The 22557-nt window shown below is 48.0% G+C and overlaps 4 protein-coding genes across 5 annotated transcripts; 3 read left to right on the top strand and 1 right to left on the bottom strand.

Annotated features, from left to right (window-relative positions):
• Positions 1–1182: 1182 nt before the first annotated feature.
• Positions 1183–10768, top strand: DCAF11 (DDB1 and CUL4 associated factor 11). Of its 2 annotated transcripts, none has more exons than XM_043986271.1 (15): positions 1183–1320; positions 1879–2181; positions 2825–2952; positions 3206–3333; positions 3896–3960; positions 4314–4414; positions 4670–4816; positions 5480–5534; positions 5897–5965; positions 6328–6385; positions 6470–6655; positions 7129–7282; positions 8309–8461; positions 9666–9772; positions 9888–10768. In XM_043986271.1, exons 2-15 carry the CDS (start codon positions 2072–2074, stop codon positions 10017–10019), a joined length of 1593 nt encoding a protein of 530 aa, XP_043842206.1. In that variant the 5' UTR covers positions 1183–1320; positions 1879–2071; the 3' UTR covers positions 10020–10768. The 2 variants fall into 2 exon arrangements, with proteins under 2 accessions (XP_043842206.1, XP_043842205.1); XM_043986270.1 differs by having other exon boundaries at positions 1280–1435.
• A 1534-nt stretch (positions 10769–12302) lies between these two features.
• FITM1 (fat storage inducing transmembrane protein 1) lies at positions 12303–13715 on the top strand. The gene is made up of 2 exons (XM_043986272.1): positions 12303–12583; positions 13069–13715. The coding sequence occupies exons 1-2, from the start codon at positions 12318–12320 to the stop codon at positions 13688–13690; spliced, it is 888 nt and encodes a 295-aa protein (XP_043842207.1). The 5' UTR covers positions 12303–12317; the 3' UTR covers positions 13691–13715.
• A 698-nt stretch (positions 13716–14413) lies between these two features.
• PSME1 (proteasome activator subunit 1) lies at positions 14414–17659 on the top strand. Its single transcript, XM_043986273.1, has 11 exons — positions 14414–14515; positions 15342–15374; positions 15582–15644; positions 15780–15890; positions 15988–16033; positions 16143–16240; positions 16528–16596; positions 16699–16766; positions 16962–17016; positions 17150–17236; positions 17465–17659. The coding sequence occupies exons 1-11, from the start codon at positions 14477–14479 to the stop codon at positions 17543–17545; spliced, it is 750 nt and encodes a 249-aa protein (XP_043842208.1). The 5' UTR covers positions 14414–14476; the 3' UTR covers positions 17546–17659.
• EMC9 (ER membrane protein complex subunit 9) lies at positions 17659–19508 on the bottom strand. The gene is made up of 5 exons (XM_043986274.1): positions 18998–19508; positions 18779–18855; positions 18314–18383; positions 18134–18228; positions 17659–17885 (listed from the first exon to the last, which is right to left on the bottom strand). The coding sequence occupies exons 1-5, from the start codon at positions 19202–19204 to the stop codon at positions 17705–17707; spliced, it is 630 nt and encodes a 209-aa protein (XP_043842209.1). The 5' UTR covers positions 19205–19508; the 3' UTR covers positions 17659–17704.
• Between the last annotated feature and the right edge of the window lie 3049 nt (positions 19509–22557).

Below are 22557 nucleotides of genomic sequence, written 5' to 3'. Positions count from 1 at the left end.
CCTGGTACGTAGCCCTACGTGCCTACAAGTAGAGCGGAGTAGGGGTTCGGGGACCTGAAAGCTGCCCTCTAGCGCAGAGAAAAGACTCTGCTAGCTCAGCACAACAAAGGGACTTTGCCTCTCCACACCTCCCGCTTGGGGTGCCACTCCCCCCTCCCCCCCTCCCCCCCCCCCGACGTGGCAGTTCTCGGCCTTGGACCCAAACCTAGTTACAAATTAACCCGGAGGAGGAGGAGAGGGTGGGAGCTGCGGTCCCTGGTCGGGGGGCTGGGAGAAAGATGGGGGGCGGAGGGGGGGAAGACCTTGGACCCCTCACGCATCCTTCGGGGAGGAGCTGCGGGGGGGAGGGGCGGATACTGTTTAGAGGCCTACAAAGCCCGGAGCGGTGCTGGGAGAAGTCTACAAACACCCGGGAGGGGATGGGGGAAGCAGATCAACGGCAAAAGGTCAAGGTCAAGTGCGTTCCACAGAGCTCGGGGTGGCGGGAACGGATATCTTCAGGGACTGTCTGTTTGGGCCCGAGGAGGCAGATTTAGGGGCGCCTATCCTGGGAGTGGGTTGTGGGGCATTCAGTCAAAAGGAGCCACGGATTATCTGGTGAACAAGCCCAGCCAGGCCAGTATCCCCCCCCCACCCCAGGCAGGCCTGGGGCAGTGTCCGGGCTCCGGCCTAGGAGGCAGTCTCTTTGAGTGCCAATTCCTCCCTGCACACACTCCCAGTATGACACCGGGCTTAGAGTTTCCCCACGAGCGCCGCTTACACGCTACTAAAGCCACAAAAGCTCCTGCGCCCCCAGCAGAGGCTGGGGAGGGCAAAGTGCGGGAAGGGAGGCTCTGGGACTGTCTGAAAAGTGTGGATCCCGGGGAACTTGCAACTTTAGGGACTGACTTCAAATGACGCCACTGGTCCTTGGTGAAGGCCAACCCCAAGGCTCCTAAATAGCCAATCTACGGCTAGTTATTAGCATATCTCGCCTCTCCTTTTCTTCCCCAATCAACAGAACTCCAGAAGAATCCGCGGCCGCGCCCACCCCCCTGGGTTCCCCACCTATCCCTACCCTCGGAAATAAATGTCAACAACATTCCCCTTCTTCCCCTCCAACCTCGCCCCGCCCTTCCACCAGCGCTTAGAACACCCTCGCACTCGCGCTCATCCTCCAACAACTGCTTTCCCCGCCTCCTCCCCTCCACAACAAACTCACTTAGTTCCGCCCACTTGTCAATCACTCGGACCCACCATCCAGTAATCGGACTCAAGGTGGGCGGGGCGAGGTGGCCGACAGCGTGACGCAAGCGGGAGGCGAACCCGGGAATCGAGGAGGTGCGTGACGGAGCCGCGCGAAGCTGTTAGAGCCGTTGGGGGAAACGCCGTAGATAAATATAAACCAGGCCTCGCGTGCCGCTCTCTCGCCGCTGCGTTTTATGTGCTGCCTTTGGTGGGTGGGGAGTCGTGGGCTGGGCATTAATCGCTCTCTTAGGTGGTAGGAACCCTACCCCCCCCACACTCCGCGTACACACCCCGGACATACCACGTGGCCGTGAGTCGGGGAGGTGGAGGGGTGGGGGAGGGTTGTTAAGCCGGATTCTAACTTCATTGGCTTTCGCCTCTGCCGGCTGTAGCAGGAGAGCTCTCTGATTGGTGGGTAAGGTTCTTTCCTCCAGGAGAGTTCTGATTGGTGGTTTCCTGAGGATCTCCCCCCCCCCTCCTCCTCCCTTCCCTTCCCCCTAGAGCTTTGCTAGGTGAGCTAGGAGGTGAACCTAAGGAATCTCCTCTCCGAGGGCTGCGATTGGTAGGCGAGGGTGTTACCTAGCGGTACGAGATTGATCCTCGACCTTCACCCCCTGCTCCCCCTCCTCCCTCCCTGTTTGCGCTTTCCAGGCTTCGGGTCTGTCTTCGTGAAGTCCGGGGAGCTGTCATTGGCAAAGGAGAAGGGATCCCTATTCCTGAAGAGGAGCAGTGGCCTCTCCCTCACACATACACTCTCCATCCAGGAGGCTCTGGGGTAGGGCCCTGCCAGACCCAGGAAGGGGGAAGGCTCCAGCACAGGTCTGGAGGATGCTGTGACCAGAAGATGGACTCACCAGGCAACAGCAGTGCCTCGGAGGCCTCGCCGTATGGGAGATATGAACCGCGGTACAGTGAGGAAGATGACGATGTGGATCTGGCCTATTTCCTCCCCAGGTAATTCACTGGTGTGGCCCCCTCCCCCACTCGGGACAGGGAAACTGACTACACAAAGATAGGGCATAGGGGTCAGAACACCGTCCTTTAAGGAGACTCCGAAGTTTGCTGGTCTCCGCTTCTTCCCGATGGGATGGCAGGACAGTACTTGAGGGGAGGTCACATAGTGATAGTCTTACCCCTAGCCATGCCCAGCTCTAGGTGAGGGAGCTTTCTTTAGTAGCATTCACTTTGTTGCACAAATGTGATTGAGTTCTCAAGTAAACAAAGGGGAAAGGCAAGGGTGGGGGGGGCTGAGTGAGGTTGTAGTAGACTTAGGTAATTTGTATGTGATTGTGGAATTTAGGGAGATGAGATCTGGGAGTTCCCTTCAGAATTCTTTGTATAGCATAGAACTTTTCTGGTAGAGTCAGAAATCAAGCTTCCATAACTTTTAGCTCTAGAACTTCAGCTTAACATTTCCAGAAATCTCCTTACTGTTCCCTAGCCCTACTCTCAAGAGTGGTCTTCTACAGCCTGGTAATGACCAAAGTGTAGTTATCCTGGCGCCCCAAATCATAGAGATGACTATGTGAGATTCGCTCACTGAGTTTAAATTGTTTAGTATTGAGGGATCATCCCCTGCCATGAGGTCTCTCCACAGGGGCCAGGTGAGACTGGTACAGGGAGATGGTGCAACCAGCCTGCAGCTCATCCATACGCTCTCTGACTCAGATGATGACAATGACAGCCCTTGGGAGGGTCGTCTTGGTGACAGATACAATCCACCTGGTAAGAGGAAAGGGTACTTGGCTTCCAGAATTTTAGAGCAGCAGTCTGCAAAAAATTGTTTAGATCCAAAAGATTGGAGTCAAAAGGAGGTGGGGAGGAAGATCAGGTAACAGAATGAAGAGAATCCTTTGAAGCTCATTACTTTCTTTCCTGATTGGGCCCCATCTTCCTTGACACTGGCCATTTCTGGCCATTCATCTGACTTCTGTGACTTAAAGAACTGAGGCAGGGCTGCTGCTGCTTCTTCTTACAGTGGACTCAAATCCTGACACCCGAGAGCTGGAGTGCAATGAGATCAAGACCCAAGTAGAGTTGGCCACAGGGCAGCTGGGATCAAGTAAGATAGTGCAGGAGCAAAGCTTCCCTCGAATGCTGAACCAGGTAGGCTCGTTTACCTGCATTGAGCCAAAAATTTTGGATAGAGAGCTGGATTGGGAGTCAGGAAGACCTGGGTTGGAATCCTGCCTCAAACATTTGCTAACTGTTTCATCCTGAGCAAGTTACTTAACCTCTCTCATCCTCAGTTTTCTCTTCTGCGAAACTTGGGTAGCACCTGCCTCACAACGTTGTGAGGCTTGATCAACTAATATATGGAACGCACTTTACAAATCTTAGAGCTGTGTAAATTTTAGCTATTTGGGGGGGGGGTATAGAAGGGCAGTCAGAAGTTCTACCAACCACACCTTGAATGAAGTGAACTCTAGAGAAAAGAGTTTGAAGATGGCAGCAAAAGTACCCTGTGTGGGGGCAGCTAGGTGGCACAGTGGATAGAGCACTGGCCCTGGAGTCAGGAGGACCTGAGTTCAAATCCGGCCTTAGACAATTGACACTTACCAGCTGTGTGACCTTTGGAAGTCACATAACCCTTATTGCCCAACTAAAAAAACAAAAACAAAAAGTACCTTGTGTATGGTGGCCTCATTCTCTTGTCTCTTCCCTACAGAGAGAACGAGGCCTCTGTCATCATGGCAGCTTTTCTCCTGGAGAGCGGTCCCGGGTTGTGTCTCAGTAAGTTTGTCACCGGGGTACTATCATTGTGAATTTAATGGGATCATATTTGAGGAGGATTTAGAGGGACAAGTAGATGGGACCATACCATAAAATTAGAAGTGGTTATTTAATAGGAAAAGTTGGAGTTATTAAAATTGGGATGAGGGATAAGAGTTACTGCTATTGGAAGAAAGGAGAGAGTTAACAGTTGCTGAGTAAAGAATATAAAACATTTTTAAAACCTTGGTGGTATGGGTAAGGGAAAAAGAAGTATTATAAACAAAGGGGGACCTCGTGTAGTGGTCTCTTTGGGGTGCTGTTGAAACTGATACCTCCATACCTTACTGCTATTTTTTTCTCCTTTTTCTCAGTTTTTTGCCCAACTACTTGAGCTTCACTGACTCCTATTTCCATAAGACTTTCTGTGGCGTCTATAGCAAGGATGGTCAGATCTTCATGTCTGCCTGCCAAGGTACCTAAACTCAGTGATCACCCCCTGAATAAGGAACTATGAACCCATCGTCAGAACAGAGAACAATTGCCCATCAGCCCATAGATTGGGGAAGCCTCTGTTCCAAGCTGCCTTCTAATACTAAGGTTGGGAGATGTCAGCAAGGTATAATTTTGAATACCTTGCAGAAGAAGCAAGATCCCATCCATAGCTGTACTAGGTGGCCAAGGGTGAAAGGAGAAAGTTTCTCAAAATTTGCCTATTCTCAATTCCCAGACCAGACAATTCGACTGTATGACTGCCGCTATGGCTGCTTCCATAAGTTCAAGAGCATCAAGGCCAGGGATGTAGGTTGGAGTGTTCTGGATGTAGCCTTTACTCCTGATGGGAACCACTTCCTCTATTCCAGCTGGTCTGATTATAGTGAGTATATTTACCAGTCCTATCATCTCTCCATTTTGAACCCTATAGCCTACATCTTTCTATCTCTCTTGTCTGAGCTAGGTTCTCATGCTACATCACAGGAAGACTCTGCTCTCAGAATGATTTTTTTTTTTTTTGGCGGGCAATTGGGGTTAAGTGACTTGCCCAGAGTCACACAGCTAGTAAGTGTCAAGTGTCTGCGGCAGGATTTGAACTCAGGTCCTCCTGAATCCAGGGTCAGCGCTTTTATCCACTGCGCCACCTAGCTGCCCCTCTCAGAATGATCTGATACCCCTCTACCATTTGCATGGAGTTTGCTTTTTGTTCCTTCTTTCTCCTTTGTTCTAATTTTATTTATAAAGTCTTAGAGTTGAAAGCGACTTTATAAGTCGTACAGGCCTTCTCACCCTAAGAAGAAATCTTCTGTGTAACAACCTTAACAGATGCATCTGCTTGAATGTGTCTGATGAGGGAGAACGCATTACTTTTCCAAAGCGTTTCTTTTCATTTTGGATAACCAGAATTTATTAGAAAGTCCTTCCTTATATTGAGCTAAAATCTGCTTCTTCTCAAACTCTACCTGTTGGGTCTTATTCTGACCTTGAAGCTACACAGGGGTCCATCTCCAAACTTTGAGTGACTCTTGTCTCTCTTGCTTCTTAGTTCATATCTGCAACATCTACGGGGAGGGAGACACACACACTGCCCTGGATCTGAGGTACTGGCTTCATTCTTCAGCTAGACACCCACCAGAAATTTAGGGAAGGCCTTCTGCAATGAATTTCTCTTAAACTGAGGAAAATGCTGAGAGGGCAGAATGCAGGGACTGTCTGCTTCTCTGAGTGGGAGATCCCCTGGGTGGGAGCTACATATCACTTCTCATTGGGAGGAATAAAGTGCAGTTGATGGATTCAGCAGAACTTCCAAGTTCTCTCTGAAACAACCCTTCATTCTGACACATGTAAGCAGGACCTTGTTCAGTTTCCTTCCAGAAATGGGGTGCATGGCTTTCTTTGGACCTGAAGTGGATTAATTAATAAAGGCCAAAAGGGATATAACAGATTCTATACTCTCTTTTAGGCCAGATCAGCATAGCTTCATTGTCTTCTCCATTGCAGTCTCCTCAGATGGACGAGAGGTGCTGGGAGGGTGAGTATTTTGGTATTTCTTCACAGTTAATTAAGAAGTTCTCATGTGGAGGTTGGGCCTGGTTTTGAGGAGACCTATATTCTGACACCCCTAGCCAGTTGTCTCATAGTTCCTCAACCAGACTTACTCCCCCAGAGACTTTTCTCCCTTCTTTTCTCGTCCCCTCTCAATATGGAATTTGAGACCTTAAATTTCTTCTCAGCCTCCATCCAATTTTTCTCTATTGTGTAGGAGGCGAGCTCTGTGGAATTAGGGACTTGACCCTAACTAAAAATCTTAACAGGTTCTCCCCAGAGCCTTCAAAGAAGCCACTCCTTGAGTACTGGTTCATTTGTTACCCAGCCCAAACACTTTTCTTTCAGTGCCAATAACGGATGCCTCTACATCTTTGATCGAGAACAGAACCGCCGTGTACTGCAGGTACTATTCCTAGGAGCTAAACATCACATTTTCTGTCTTCTTTTTGCTGGAATACTCAGATAAGCTGTCTTGTCTCTGCTCTAGATGGAATCCCATGACAATGATGTAAATGCAGTGGCTTTTGCTGACACAAGCTCCCATATCCTGTTCTCTGGGGGGGACGATGCTATTTGCAAAGTTTGGGACCGGCGTACCATGCGTGAGGATGATCCCAAGCCTGTGGGTGCACTGGCAGGGCACCGAGATGGCATCACTTTCATTGACAGCAAGGTGAGCAGAACAGGGTGGATTACACAGCCAAGATGCCAGGACCCTAGCCTCCAGGAGAGCCTGGAAACAAGGCTGGCTTAGGAATTCATCTCTCAGACAGAGCCACAGTCTACAAAAAAAGAATTCCAGACAGTCATTAGGGAAAAGGGTTAAACCACAGGGCATGAGACCTACTTCTACCCACTGGTCCTCAAGGATCAAGGTTTCCAGTCCTAAATCAGGTCCTAAGCCTCAGTTAACAAGTTGTCTTAGACAGAGCCTGAGAAAGTAGAAACACCTGGCCAGGAGGAAAGGGTGTAAGGCAAACACCAGAAAAAGAATTTTGACTTAGTAAGAGCTTGGCAATCAGCCAGAAAAATAAGGCAAGATCCAAGACTGGGATGGACAGTTTGCTTCACTCTTGGAAAAGACTGCTATAATTTTGTGTCTTCTACCTGAATATTGTGTTTCAACTTGTGGCTGTGGGTTCTCAGGGTGATGCCCGGTACCTCATCACCAACTCCAAAGACCAGACCATAAAGCTCTGGGATATACGGCGCTTCTCAGGTCGGGAAGGCATGGAAGCTTCACGACAGGCAGCCATTCAAGAATACTGGGACTACCGTTGGCAGCAAGTGCCTAAGAAAGGTCAGAGTTGATTCTTGCATGATTTTCTAAAAGATTTGATTGATGCTTTTGTCCATTGCTTCCCAATGACACTTCACATTTTGCTCCCCAAGGCCCCTGGCCCAGGCACCCCCACCCCCACAACAGAAAAGTACAATTAAGTAAAACAAACCAAGATACTTTCCATATTTGGCAATATACACTTTGTTCTTAACCTGTTGTCACCACCTCTCTGCCAAGAAGAAATAGGCATATTTCATCATCAGTCTTCTTGAAGTCAAACCTGCTGACCCCATTAATCAGATGTCTTTTGTTAGAATGGTCAAGAATGTGACTCAAAGTTGTTTTCCTTTGCATTATATAAATTGCAAGGTATAAATAGTTTTTCTAGTTACACTTACTTTTTATCAGTCCATACACAGGTCTTCCCAACTTTTTCTGAACTCCTCATATTCATCGTTTCTTACAGCACAATAATTTTCTTCTTCTTTTTGTTGGGGGGGGGGCGGGGCAATGAGGGTTAAGTGACTTGCCCAGGGTCACACAGCTAGTAAGTATCTGGTGTATGAGGCCGGATTTGAACTCAGGTCCTCCTGAATCCAGGGCCGTGCTTTATCCACTGTGCCATCTAGCTGCCCCCCACAATAATTTTCTATTACTTTCATATACCACATTTTGTTCAGATATTCCATATTCTATAGATACTCATTTTGTTCCCATTTCTTTGCTTTTCTAAAAAGTGCTGGGGCAGCTAGATGGCGCAGTGGATAAAGCACGGCCCTGGATTCAGGAGGACCTGAGTTCAAAAGTGCTGTTATAAATATTTTTGCATGTAAATGTCCTTCCATTCTGTCTTTAACCCCTTTGCAGTTTATGCCCACTAGTGATATCACTGCATCAAAAAGGGCATACAGTTTAGTGACTCCATTATTATGTTCCACATCTTCTACCAGGACGTTTCTAAGTATTGTATGAGTTTGGTTGCACTGCAGAAGAGCCCACTAAACAGTGTGTGCCATGTTTTCCCTCCCCCTTGTCTCTGTATAGCCTGGCAGAAACTGAAACTCCCTGGGGACAGCTCTGTGATGACATACCGGGGTCATGGTGTGCTCCACACCCTCATCCGCTGCCGATTCTCCCCTGCCCACAGCACTGGCCAGCGCTATATCTACAGTGGTTGCTCCACTGGCAAGGTTGTCAGTAAGTATCACCCCAAGAATAGAAGGTCACCACAAGGTGGGAGACCATTTTCCACTGAAGGCCAAGTCCCAGAAGAAAAAAAAAAAACACATTTGGATCACGTAAGAAGTAATTTAATATGGTTAGATTGTTGGGTTTAGGGGGCAGAGGGTGGGAGATGAAGAGAAAACCATAAAATGTTCTACTGAGTTAATTTTGTAATTAAAAATAGAACCTATAATGCAAGAAATAATGAAAACTATTCTTCAGTTTCACTTTTTGGCTAAAGAGTAAAGATGGGGCAGCTAGGTGGCGCAGTGGATAGAGCACCGGCCCTGGATTCAGGAGGACCTGAGTTCAAATCCGGCCTCAGACCCTTGACACTTACTAGCTGTGTGACCCTGGGCAAGTCACTTAACCCCAATTGCCTCACCCCAGAAAAAAAGAAAAGAGTAAAGACAGAAGATGGAGGGAAAGAAGGAAGTGAAATGTGTACACTTTCCTGGTTTTTAGAAAGAAAAGATACAGGCAGAAATAGAGTAAATCAGAGGGTGAGACAGAGAGCCATAATACAGATACAGAGACAAAGAAAGACAAAAATGTTTACTGAAAGTGAAACACAGATACTCATTCATAGAAAAATCTGGCAGGGGGAAGGAGCAAGGAACTGAATTAGATATAGATATAGACATAGACATAGACACAGACACTCAAAGGGAGATACACTGGTATCCAAGAACGTCTCTAGCTTAGAGCTTTTTGAGATATTGCTCCTAAAAGCATGTTCAATTTTCTAGACTGTAGGCCAAGTGAAACTGAGTCAAGCAAGGTCTGAAGTTCCCCATCCTATCACTAGAGCATCTTTTCAGATTAGGGTATAGTCAAGGCTATAATGGAAAATAGACTTCAAACGTACCTTTGTATATTAGAAGTTTTGCTTCACAAGGAAAATAAGTCTGGAACAAGTGGCTAATAAGAGGCTAAGCTGCTAAGGATCCTAAAAAGCAGGGATCCTTAACCCAGGAATCTATGAACTTGTTTGTTTTTTTTTAAAAAATAACTTTCAGTATAATTGATTTCCCTTGTAATTACCCTATGTAATTTATTTAATGCATTTAAAAAGTTATTCTGAGATGGGCTTCATAGGCTTCACCAGATACTATAGAGCAAAATGTGGATGGACAGTACCTTAGTGGCCTTTTTCATTGCTTCCTTTCCTGTATAGTATATGATCTCCTCACTGGCCAAATTGTGAAGAAGCTGGCCAGCCACAAGGCTTGTGTACGGGACGTCAGTTGGCATCCCTATGAGCAGAAGATTGTCAGCAGTTCGGTGAGATTGGCAGGGTCATGAAGGGAACAGGAGTCAAATGGTTCTCTGAGGTTTTGAATGATTCATTTGGGCTTGAGAAGGATCTCCTCTAACAATTTCCTCTTTGCTCTTGTAGTGGGATGGGAACTTGCGCCTGTGGCAGTACCGTCCACTTGAATACTTCAGAGAAGACCTGCTGGATTCCGAGGACTGTCCTACGGTCACTCCACCATACAAATCCTTTGCAGCCTATTCCTCCTCCCAGTAATTCTTTCCTGTCAGTATGGACTGATCTGTGCAGCCCCCAGGGGGAATCACTTACTCTTTCCTCTCTCTCCTCAGGGAGATTATGTGGAGGAGCGAATAGGGTTAAAGGGTGAGGAGCAGAGACCTTAGCTTTTCTACCATAGCCACACTCTGGGTGGGGGTGTTCTGCCCTTTGAGGCTGGGTTATGTTCTTAATCTAGTGCTATTTACCAGCCTCCATCCCCACCCCAAGAACAAGCAGGACAGACAACTCTGGAAAATCAAGAGAAGTCACCCCCAGGTAGTTATTTAGGCAGGGAATGCTTCTTTTTTATAATCATGTTTGGATTCTGAGAGTTGGTCAGTAGACTAGTGTTCCTGGACTGGATCTAAATTGGTTGGCCAATCAGAGTCTTATTGCCTGGCCCTGTAGCATGGACCTTCAAGTGGAAGGCCAGACTAGCCATTCGGAAGGTTTCCCCACCACTGCTCTCCTTTTTTCTTGATGACCAGAATGTCATTCCTTCTTAGGCAGGGAGTGGAGTGGTTCCCTCAGGCTGGGATTCTGCTCTCCCTCCTTGTGTCTTTGGAGTAGGAGGTGCTACAGTGTAGGAAGTCCTAAAACCCCCATCTTAATCTTTGTGGAACTGATTCTTTTCAGTGTGTGTCCCCTCAGGACAGGTGGGTAGGGGGACTACACAGGTTGAGTGGGGCTCCTTCCTGTCTTACACTTGCTTTAGCTCCCTCAATAAATTTTCCTCAGAAATCTGACTCTGTCTGGTTCCTTGTATACTAAAGCTTTATATAAACTTCTCCAACTTCATGACTGGGATTGAAATGGGTAACACAGCCAGGACATGCTCCTTTCAGTTAAAAATAACCTATTAGGGGCAGCTAGGTGGCACAGTGCATAAAGCACCGGCCCTGGATTCAGGTATACCTGAGTTCAAATACAGCATCAGACACTTGATACTTACTAGCTATGTGGCCCTGGGCAAGTCACTTAACCTTCATTGCCTTCCAAAAAAAGACCAACAATTTCCCCCACTAAAAATAGGGAATTGTTTGGAGTTGAGTTGCTCACCCACCCCATTTACTTCCCCAGCAAGTAAATGTAGAGCTTTCAAGGGAATAAACACAGACACCCTGTGTTGTTTTGTTTTTTTTTAAAAAGGGCCCCTTAGGAAAAAGAAGTTCAGTATGATGACTTTATAGACAGACCACCGTACATCTTGGTTAGATTTCCAAAATCTTAGGGTTGGAAAGGACAGGAGAGAACCAGCTGATCCAGATTTACCATTTGAGAGGGCAGCTAGGTGGTGCAGTGGATAAAGCACTGGCCCTGGATTCAAGAGGACCTGAGTTCAAATCCAGCCTCAGATACTTGACACTTACTAGCTGTGTGACCCTGGGCAAGTCACTTAACCACCATTGCTCATCAAAAAAACAAATAAACAGAATTACCATTTGAGAAAGCCTATCAAAAGTTGACTCACCCAAGGTCTTGCAATTTGTTAATGGCAAACAGGGTAGAGGCGTGGTCTTCTGACTGTTACGTCATATTGCATCCTGGTATGGACCAAGACCATAACAGATATTTATGAAGAAAGGGAGAAATGACAAAAACTACAGAAATTCCCCAACAATCCCCTAAGGCCAGTCTAGTGAGGTAAGGTGGAGCATGTCCAAGGACTTGACTCCAATTTTAGTGGTTTGTTCCAAGCCAGTTATTATTAGTACAGGATGCAAGTTTGAGGTTTGAATGTGATTTCCCAGGACTGCTCTGCTTCCCCATCCCACCTTCCAAGGTCTCCAGCCCGGACCTGACTGTGGAGCAGGCAGGCTGTGCCTAGAACTCCTCCACAGCAAAGAGGACCCCTGGAGCCACTCTGAAGCCCAAATCCAGGGTTTATGGGAATGGGTACTTGCCTTGCTCCATCTACTTTGGAAAAGCCCTGCACTAAATTGGCAGAAGTTACATGGGAAGGTGACCGATACATATCTTTAAACTTCTCTCAAAAAGTTGGTGATCTGTTTGCCCTGACCACCCCTCAAACTAATCCACAAATTGAAAAGGATGTGGGTAGGGAAAACTGAGGACACAAGGACATACATGTAATGGAAGGACATACAGCCGGCTCTTGCTGACGCACTAGCGTCAGCCACAGCCCCTAGCTGCCCCCCGCCCCTCTCCCTCACCAGCTGCCAGTCTAGCTCTGCCCTGTATCTCCAGCACCTGTCACTGCCTGTCCTTGCCTAGGGGGCCCTACGAGCCCCTCCTCAGCTGCCCAGCAGAGCAAGCAGTCAGAGGGGAGGGAGCATGGAGCGGGGGTTAGGGGTGGGGGCAGGGACAGGACTGGGGGCCCGGCTTCGAGTAGTGCTGGGCTGGCTGCTGAGGGTACTGCTCTGGCTAGCATCAGCCCTCCTGTACTTTGGGAGCGAGCAGGCTGCCCGACTCCTGGGGAGCCCCTGCCTCCGGCGCCTTTACCATGCCTGGTTAGCTGCAGTTGTCATCTTCGGACCCCTGCTACAGTTCCATGTCAACCCCCGCACCATCTTCGCCAGCCACGGCAACTTTTTCAACATGTAAGTCTCTCTGGTCAGGCCCTTTAATGCTAGTTCCATCCACTCTGGGTTCTAAGCTCCCTCCTCTTTCGGGCTCTTGTCCTACTGCCAGTCTGAGCACTAAAAATAGGCCAAGAGATGGAGGAGAAGGTCAAGTGTGCAGGGGAACTATGGGGGCACGAGGGGAGGATTTAGAAGGCAGGACATGCTCTATGAGACTCACAAGTCTTCCAGGGGGTTGTGGGGTACGGGCTGGAGGTCTGGCGATGATAAAGAGGGGCAAAGAGTATGGGAAATGGAGAAACTTAGTGATCTGGCCCAGGGTAGTCTAAATAGGAGCAGAGATGAGATGAGGTCAGAAGGTAGAGGAAAATGGCAAAAGTCCATGAGCAGTAGGAATGGGACTCCTGGGAGATAAGGCTGAGAAACCCAGAAGAACCAGGGATCCAAAAAGAGGGTTTCTTTCTTTACAATAGCCTCTCTCCCCCCCTCTTCTAACCCCACAGCAAGTTTGTGAACTCTGCCTGGGGCTGGACCTGCACCTTCCTGGGAGGCTTTGTGCTACTGGTAGTGTTCCTGGCCACACGTCGAGTGGCGGTGACGGCTCGCCACTTAAGCCGGCTGGTGGTGGGGGCAGCGGTATGGAGAGGGGCTGGTCGTGCTTTTCTGCTCATTGAGGACCTGACAGGCTCCTGTTTTGAGCCTCTGCCCCAAGGGCTGCTGCTCCATGAGCTGCCTGACCGACGCAGCTGCTTGGCAGCTGGCCACCAGTGGAGGGGCTACACGGTCTCCTCTCATACCTTCCTGCTCACCTTCTGCTGCTTGCTCATGGCTGAGGAGACTGCAGTGTTTGCTCGGTACCTGGCCCACGGGCTGCCTGCTGGTGCCCCTCTTCGACTTGTCTTCCTTCTCAACGTATTGCTGCTGGGCCTCTGGAACTTCCTGCTGCTCTGCACTGTCATCTACTTCCACCAATATACCCACAAGGTGGTAGGTGCTGCTGTGGGTACCTTTGCCTGGTACCTCACCTATGGCAGCTGGTACCATCAACCCTGGTCACCAGGGAGTCCGGGCCATGGGCTCTTCACCCGAGCCCAACGCCCTCAATCCAGACTTAAGCGTGATTGATGGGAATAAAGGCAAATCAAACCCAGGTGCTGACTCTTCTCTTTATTTGAGGTGAATGGTGGGTGACACCTCAGTTGACTATTGGGTTAAAACACTACATAATAGGAAGGACACACACATGTTTCCTACATTCCAGGTTGGTCCCTAACACATCCTAGGGGGGGAATGGGGGGGGGGCGGGGAGAGACACATTACTATCATTCTTTAAAAGGCATCTTCAACAAGAGGACACCACAGCCCATGATCTCACACCCCTACTCACATTCTTCCTCAGGTCTCCTCTGATGTCTTTTACCCTCCATGAACAATTCCACCAAGAGGATATACACACATATATAGACATTGTCTGTACATACGAAATGTTTGTGTGAGCCTCTATGTAGCTGGATGCTACAGGGAGGAAGACAGATTGAGAAAGGATGGAAGGTAGAAGGGGATGAAGAGTGAAGGGTGACCAGGGGGAGCTGGGAGGAAAAGGGGGGGCGTCATCCCTTTGGGTCAAGAGGTACTTGAAGACAAAGTCTGAGTGGGTCACTAGGGGCTGGAATCAGACAGAACAAGCATGGAGAGTTTGCAAGAAGCTCCCTGTGACCGTACTTTGGTGCCCTGCCTCATCTCTTCCCAGCCCTCTCCTGTCCCCTCCCCTCTTCTAACACTAACCCCGCCTCCGGCTCAGTTACTCCCTCCCAGGGAAGTCCCTACAGGCAAAGCTGCTTTCACTTTCCCTTCCCCCTTCCCCCTAGCTCCTGTCTCGCTGCTCCGTCTGGCCCTTTAGCCCCCCCTGCCATGGCCACCCTCAGTGTCAAACCTGAAGCCCAAGCCAAGGTGAGCACAGCAGACGGGAGGGGCGAAGTCATGGGGAGTAGGGTGGAAGGGAGGGGTGGTCCTGAGGGAAGCTCTACCTAGCTTTATCCCATCATTCTCCCCTTGCCCACTCCCCTCCCCCCATCCTCCTCTCCTAGGCCTCTCAATAAGAAGGGGTTGAGAGTACTTAAGACTCAAGCAGTAGTCCAGAAAAACCAAAGTACTCTCCCTTCCCCCCACCCCAAATCTCCAGCATGAAGTGAGGATCAGCAGCTTTGTGAGGTCTAAAGAACACCCCCAGTGAATGTGAAGGGGAGTTGGGACCTGTAGAAGAAAAACTAGGCAGGTGTTTTGGGGGATGGGGGAAGGGTTGAACTTCAGCCATAGGGAAGGGAGTGGTGAAATGGCTTTGGTTTGATGGGGTGAGGCGAAGCAGAAAGAGGAGGAAAGGACGGGTGATGGTTCAGAGCCCCTGGCCGGTACATGTGACAAGCAGGGGAAGCCTGCACACCCCTATCTCTCCTGATCTCAGAATCTTGCTCCACTGGGATCTGTTCCCACACCTCTCCCAGAACCATTGAAAACTGTTCCCACACCTCCCACAGATGGAGCCCCACTGGGATCAGTTCCCACATCTCCCCTGAACCCAGGCCCACAGAGATTTGTTCTGTACCTCCCCCACATCTAAGCCTCCTGGGATCTGTTCCCATGTTTCACCTGAACTCAGCCCCACTGGGAACTGTTCCATACCTTTCAATGCCGTCTCACTGGTATCTGGGTCCACAATCCTAAGGAGACGCGAGTTTTTCTTTAGGTCTCAAATGACGACTCTCTTCTATCCCCACAGGTAGATTTGTTCAGAAAGGAGTTATGTTCTCAGGTAAGACCTCACTATTGCATGCTACCTTCACTCTGTCCCTGGATCCCTCACCCTAGTTGTAATATATCCTTATCCCAATCTCAAGTCATACAAACTTGGCTTCCTTTACTTTGGCTGAATGTTTGCCCTGATCAATCAGTAACAGTTCAGTCAATCAATCAATCAATCATCTGACACCCATCCCTTCACCCTCTTCCTCATACACAGGCAGAGATCCTACTCGGAAGCTATTTCCCCAAGAAGATTTCAGAACTGGATGAGTTCTTGAAGGTACTGGGGCTGGGGAGGAGGTAAAGGTCAAGTAAAGGGAGACTAATGATCATGAAAAGGAGGAAGAATTGGAAGGTAAGGAATATTGAGAGAGAAGACATTTACTGCTAATCCTTTCTCCCTGCCATGTTTTAGGACCCATCTCTGAATGAGGCTGATTTGAGTATCCTAAAGGCTCCCCTGGACATTCCAGTCCCTGACCCAGCCAAAGAAAAAGAGAAGGAAGAGCGTAGGAAACAAGAAGAGGTAAGGGGGAACAAGATGGGGCTAGCTTGGAAATATGAGTGCTAGGGGCTTCAACAACCTTAGGGCTCAGCTTCATGTGACTCCTCTCCTTCTGCAGAAGGATGATAAAGATGGAAAGAAAAAAGAAGACGATGAAGATAAAGGTAATAAGGGTCATTGGATGGGGGCTCAAGTCCTGGTTCCCTAGTTAATGCATTATCCCAAGAGATGCTCCCCAGAGCCAGCTGCCTTCACCCACTTGCCTTCACCCAGGTCCTCCTTGTGGGCCTGTGAGCTGCAATGAGAAGATTGTGGTCCTTCTGGGGCGCTTGAAGCCTGAGATCAAAGATGTGAAAGAACAGCTCAACCTGGTAAGCCCCACCCCTCACCTCGCTCTCTGGCAGGACTTGGAGGAGGTCTGTCCAATAGAGAAACAACTTATCCAGAACAGCTGCCCTTTGCCTTAGCAGTTGGTAAGGTACCCTGTCAATCAGAATTTGGTGCTTTATCAGAGAGGAAAAAGGGAGATAAGATTGTGGCAAGGGACATAAAGGGAATATGGCCTGAGGGGTGGGGTAATAAGAAAGGCTGAAGATTTGGAAAAGAAAATGGGAGTTGGGGAGCAGGATTGAATAGTCTCTGCCATTGTTTTTCTCAGGTCTCCATGTGGCTGCAGCTACAGGTGCCTCGAATTGAGGATGGAAACAACTTTGGAGTAGCTGTCCAGGTGATGACCTTGCCTTACCTTGTCCCACCCCAAACACCTTACCCTGATCCTACTTCGGAACCATGCTTTATTTCATCACTTTCCTGCCTTTCTTTTCCTTAGGAGAAGGTATTTGAGCTGATGACTTCACTCAGAACTAAGCTGGATGGCTTCCACACCCAGATCTCAAAGTAAATGATCCATTCTCACATGTATATCTTGCCTATCTTAATGGTTACTGGTTTAAATTTCAACTCTTGCCCTCTACTCCCATATTAGGTGCTCCCATTTTTAGTTTCTTTCTTTTTTTTTTTCAAGATTTCCCTTCTTCACCTCTCATAAGGAACATTACTTTCCCACCTACCCCATAACTTTTCTCATTTTAGGTACTTCTCTGAAAGGGGTGATGCAGTGGCTAAAGCAGCCAAGCAACCACATGTGGTGAGTGAGAAAGCAGATCCAGAGTGGGCAGGGAGGCATTATTCAGAAGGAAGCCTCCAGAACTGACGCTGGGAAGGATAGGATGGGCATTAGATAAGGTCACTGTGAAGAACTAACCCTGAAGTCTCCACAGGGTGACTACCGACAGCTGGTTCATGAACTGGACGAAGCACAGTATGGAGAGACAAGACTGATGGTCATGGAGATCCGAAATACTTATGTAAGGAACTAGACCCTGGGATTTGTTTGGTGGAAAAGCAAAGGCGAAGTAGGGAAGGTTAATGTGGAGGCAAACAACATTAGTTTCAGGACAAGTGGCCCATTAAGTGTACCCTGGGTGGGATGGGAGATAGGAAATGAAGGTAAACCAGTTAGATTGGAAAGCCATTAAAGGGCCTCTGCTGAGGGCTCAGAATAATTCCCTCTCCCTTCCTACTTGGGCATACAGGCTGTATTATATGACATCATCCTGAAGAACTTTGAGAAGATCAAGAAACCCAGGGGAGACACAAAGGGAATGATCTACTGAAAAACGGAGCCCTGACTCCTTTCTCCATCACCCCTTCACAAGGATTATCTGTTTTACCACAATCTAGCTTCCATTTAGAATTTCCTATCTTATCCAATAAATTTTGTCACACCACTCCCCAGTCTCTTTATTTAAGGTTCTAGTTACTATGGCCCCAGCTCAGGCACTCCCATTGGCAGCAGCAACCCATTGGGAAATTTCAGTATTGAGCTGTTGATTGGTCCAGTCACGACGAATGTCATCAAGGTGGGCATCAAAGTCAACAAGGAGCTGGTGGGCCCGGCCTTCAAGTAGCGCTCGAAGGAGCTGCCTTGACTCTTCCCAATCCCGCCACATCACCCTGAAATAATACCCACCAATAAGGAAACAATTAGCCCCAGAGATCTGGGAATAAAGGCAGAGTTTAGATCTAGAACATTTCCCAGGGGATGAAGACAGGAACAATAACAGGCTCAGGAGCCTAGATTGAAATTAATTACTCTGCTACCATGGGACTCCAAGGAAAAGGGGATTTGGAGGGAAGGAGTCTAGACTTAGAAGCAAAGAGTATGGTGAGAAGTGCTGAGGCAAAGGATTAGAGGTACTCACAGGTTCTTGTCTTTGGGGACCCATCGTCGATCACGAGTCTCCAAGACAATGATAGGTGGCACTCGAGGCTGGGATACCAGTTTCCGATTATCCAACTGAGAATTGAGGTAAGGATTGTTGAGAGTTCCCTTTCTACTTCCTTTTCTTCCCACTTCCCTACCCCTCAATCCTCAGTCTTACCATGATGAGTACTGCACCAGGAAAAAATTCAGCAATTCGTCCAGCAATTTTCAGGGCAAGGGGACCAGGGCTAGGAAAAAGACAGTCATTAGAGGATCCTGAGTAGCAGAACAATCTACTTGCATGTCATTTAAGGCTAACAGATGTCTTTCAACCCATATGGAGGTGATGTGAGTCTAGCCCAGTCTGGGGGAAATTACTGGTTGGGTTTAACCCTGACAAACATTTACCTTAGAGCAGAGCTTCTTAATCTGGGGTCCATGCACCCCCCTGTGAACTTGGAAGGAAAAAGAATACATCTTTATTTTCACTAACCTCTAAGTAAAATTTAGCATTTCCTTCAATTATGAATGGAGGGAACAAATCATTATTCTGAGAAGGGGTCCCTGACACCAAGAAAAGTTCAGAACCCCTGCCTTAGAGCAAAGCCCTGCCCCCTCTTCCACCGACAGCTCCCTCACTCACCTCTGGTCATTCAGCAATGCGTTGGCATGGTAGTACCCAGCTACCACCAAACTGCCCTGGGCACCCCACACATCTACCTGCCGTGAGAAAGGGCCCATTAGTTCTTTACTCATGGCACTGCCAATCAACAGCTGCCAAAGGGGACAGGGCCTGCCAGGCCAAGGCCTGGAGGCAGTGAGTGGGCAACTCCAAGATGGGGGGAGGGGTGTGGAGTCGTACCTGGTTAAGGGCGACCTCCAGCATGACCGAAAGGGCCAGGTGGCTGTGGAAGAGAGGCACACAGTCACTGAGGCACAGGCAGCCCCCCGCCTGGGGCGCCTGGGGCGCCTGGGCCAGCAGCAGCCCGTTGACAGCTGCGTGCGGATAGCGGGCAGCGTGGAGGCACATCTTCACGTAGGCCCGGGCCGAGATCTCCACTTCTCCCATTGTCCGCGGGCTATGGCTGGGGTCAAAAAGGGGTCTCGGGGACCAGGAGCCGGCCAGGCCTGTGCCTGCCTGTCGGCTCCTTCCCTTCCTCCCTTGCCCCGCGCGCACGGAGTCGGCCAGGGCCTCGCAGGCTCCCTCTCCTCTCAGCCACCCCTCACCCCACCGGTGCCCGGTCAGCGTCACCTCCCGCCCTCCCTACTGGGCCTTGGTCCGGCTCGGCCCAAATCTCCGCCAGGCCCCCTCCCTCAGCTGGAGCTGTCACGCTGGCTTCTTCCCGTCCTGCACCGCCCCCTTAAGCAGTCCCCAATGGCATCTCCCCAAGCGGAGAACACACCCCTCCCGCCCCTAAGGGGCGGCCGCTAATGCAGAGTCCAGCCCAAACTGAGCTCCGGCTCCTGCTTCTCCGACTCCCTAACCAGCTTCTAGGGTCCCGCCCAATACCTGATAAATGATTGGTCAAATTGACTTTAACTTGTCCTATCAACCGTCGCCTCTTCCTTGACCAAGTTCTGATTGGGAGACTTTGTCTTCTCCTTTTCATTGGTCGGCTAACTTACAAGGAGCCGCTAGGAGAACACGTTCCCCCTGAGTGGATGGTTGTTTCAATATTCCTAAAGTCGACTTGGGCGTTATTTTCTGTCAATGTGCCGTGGCCCTTTCCTCCACCACCAATCAGTGAGAGGTTTGGAGATGAGAGCCTTGAGCAGCCCTAGCAATCTACAAAGATAGATCTCTTTCCTTCGCGATCTCCTACTCTTTAAAGTCGCATTAGCAGGGGGCAGCTAGGTGGCTCAGTGGATAAAGCACCGGCCCTGGATTCAGGAGTACCTGAGTTCAAATCCGACCTCAGACACTTGACACTTATTAGCTGTGTAACCCTGGGCAAGTCACTTGACTCATTTCCCTGGTCCCCCCCCCCCCAAAAAAAAAACAACAACACATTAGCAGCCTTGTGACTTGGAACAACCATTCTAGAAAGCAATTTGGAATGATGCCTATAAATTGGAATAATGCCTTAAAATGCCTATACCATTTGATCGGACGATTCCACTGTTAGGCATATATATCTCAAGAGTTTATTGATACCAAAATAGTTACAGCAGCTTTTTTTGTGGTAGCAAACAAAACAAAACAAAAAACTGAAAACAAAGTGGGTATCTGTCCAGAGCAGACACTGAACCATTTCCTAGCTGGCTGCAGGACCCTCCTCTACCTCTTCCCTACAGCCCCTCTGCCCCCACCCTTTTCATGTTTTGTCTTTCCCCATTGGATTGTGGGCTCTTTGAGGCCAGGGACTGTCTTTTGCCTTTTTTTTTTTTTGTATCCTCAGTACCTAGCACAGTGACTGGCACAAAGTAGGCACTTAATATTTATTGACTGACTGATTAGGGGAATGCATAAGCAAACTGTGGTTCATGGATGTAATGGAATATTGTTCCACTGTAAAAGACAAACAAACCGCATACACAATCCCTCTCAGCCCCTCCCAAAAAACCCCCACTACTTTAAAAACAGAGAAGCATCAAAAGACTTACATGAACTGAAGGAAGGAGAGGTAAGCAGAACCAGGTAAGCAATAGACAGTTATTGCAATAGGGTAAATGGAAGGAACAATAACTACAAAACAATAAAAAACGAATGTTGCAAAAGTATAAGGAACTTGCTTGACACCAAAGAATTGAAGGTAGGAGTGGTTGAAAATAACATATAACAGATTTTTTTCAATGTGGTGAGCAATTTACTTAATTTTTATATCTTCCTCTTTTTAAAAAATTCTTAGTTATAGGGAATGGTTTCTGGGAGGGAGAGAAAAGTAATACAGGGGGAAATTGAAGTGATGTAAAAACAAATTATATTAATTTTTTAAAAAGCAAGACATGAGGGGGCAGCTAGGTGGCGCAGTGGATAAAACACCGTCCCTGGATTGAAGAGTACCTGAGTTCAAATCCAGCCTCAGACACTTGACATTTACTAGCTATGTGACCCTGGGCAAGTCACTTAACCCTCATTGCCCTGCCCCCCCCCAAAAAAAGCAAGAAATGAGTCCTCTTTATCCACCAAAAAACAAACTATAAAAGACCTTCCAAAAACACATTAGTAAGATGACAAAGCATAGGAATATTTTGGAGCTATTTCGAATAGACAGGCACACTAATATACTGCTGGTGGAGCTTTGAATTGATCCTAATAGTTTGTGAAACAATTTGGAATTATGCTAAAAAACAACTAAAAGATTCATATCTTTTTACCCAGAGATCCTATACTGCTATGCATCTAGCTCTAAGGAGGTAAAAAAATAGGGGGGAAAATAACAAAAGTCCAACATACACCAAGATATTGTTTTGGGGTTGTTGTTGTTGGAGGAGGAGGAGGAGAAAATCAGGGTTAAGTGATTTGCCCAGGGTCACACAGCTAGTGTCTAAGGTCAAATTTGAACTCAGGTCATCCTGACTTCAAGACCAATGCTCTATCTTCTGTGCCACCTACCTGCCCCTACAGCAAAATATTGACAGCAATACTTTTTGTAGTAGCAAAAACAAAAACAAAAACTGAAAACAAAGGTGTACACAAAATGTGGTACCAGTATACTGTGCCATAAGAGAAATGAATATGAAAAATACAGTGAGTCATGGGAAGATATATGAAGTGATACTAAATGAAGTAAGCAAAACCAGGAATACAATACACACAGTAACAACGACAATCTAAACAGAAAGCAAAAAGGAAAAAGAAAATGGCAAATAACCAAGCCTGGCCCCAAAGAGATCAGAAAATGTATTTCTCTCACTTCTTTGAAGAGGAGGGGTGATGAAGGATATGGAACACTAATCACATGAGATAATATTTGTAAAGCACTTAGTTTTGGGGTTTTTTGGGGGGGTTGTTTTTATTTTTGGTGAGGCAATGAGGGTCAAGTGACTTGCCCAGGGTCACACAGCTAGTAAATGTCTAGTGTTGGAGGCTGGATTTGAACTCAGGTCCTCCTGACTTCAGGGTTGGTGCTTTATCCATTGTTAAGCATTTAGAACAGTGCCTGCCATAGAGAGTAAGCACGTGGCAGTTGTCATCGTCATCATCATCATCTTTGGATATGTTGGTTAGTTTTTTTTTTTAAATAAGAGTATTTTATTATTTTCCAGTTACATGTAGAGATAGCTTTCAGCATTTGTTTACATAAGATTTCAAATTTCGGGCAGCTAGATGGTGCAGTGGTAAAGCACTGGCCCTGGATTCAGGAAGGCCTGAGTTCAAATTTGAGCTCAGACACTTGACTAGCTGTGTGACCCTGGGCAAGTCACTTAACCCTCATTGCCCTGCAAAAACAAAACAAAACAAAACAAGGTTTCAAATTT

The sequence above is a fragment of the Dromiciops gliroides genome, chromosome 2 (assembly GCF_019393635.1).
Source record: "Dromiciops gliroides isolate mDroGli1 chromosome 2, mDroGli1.pri, whole genome shotgun sequence".
NCBI classification, from domain to species: Eukaryota; Metazoa; Chordata; class Mammalia; order Microbiotheria; family Microbiotheriidae; genus Dromiciops; species Dromiciops gliroides.
Note: the sequence above shows the minus strand (reverse complement) of the source record. Positions and strands in the feature narration are given on the sequence as shown.

Bases quoted from the DNA above. Each gene is read 5' to 3' on its own strand.
- PSME1 (XM_043986273.1), top strand. From the start codon at position 14,477: ATGGCCACCCTCAGTGTCAAACCTGAAGCCCAAGCCAAG. The intron at 14,516-15,341 runs GTGAGCACAGCA...CTATCCCCACAG, and splicing joins AACCTGAAGCCCAAGCCAAG to GTAGATTTGTTCAGAAAGGA. The intron at 16,767-16,961 runs GTAAATGATCCA...TTCTCATTTTAG, and splicing joins TTCCACACCCAGATCTCAAA to GTACTTCTCTGAAAGGGGTG.
- EMC9 (XM_043986274.1), bottom strand. From the start codon at position 19,204: ATGGGAGAAGTGGAGATCTCGGCCCGGGCCTACGTGAAGATGTGCCTC. The intron at 18,856-18,997 runs GTACGACTCCAC...TTCTCACGGCAG, and splicing joins TGGAGGTCGCCCTTAACCAG to GTAGATGTGTGGGGTGCCCA. The intron at 17,886-18,133 runs GTGAGTACCTCT...GTATTATTTCAG, and splicing joins GTCCCCAAAGACAAGAACCT to GGTGATGTGGCGGGATTGGG.
- DCAF11 (XM_043986270.1), top strand. The intron at 3,334-3,895 runs GTAGGCTCGTTT...TCTTCCCTACAG, and splicing joins TCCCTCGAATGCTGAACCAG to AGAGAACGAGGCCTCTGTCA. The intron at 8,462-9,665 runs GTAAGTATCACC...TTTCCTGTATAG, and splicing joins CTCCACTGGCAAGGTTGTCA to TATATGATCTCCTCACTGGC.
- FITM1 (XM_043986272.1), top strand. From the start codon at position 12,318: ATGGAGCGGGGGTTAGGGGTGGGGGCAGGGACAGGACTGGGGGCCCGG. The intron at 12,584-13,068 runs GTAAGTCTCTCT...CTAACCCCACAG, and splicing joins CACGGCAACTTTTTCAACAT to CAAGTTTGTGAACTCTGCCT.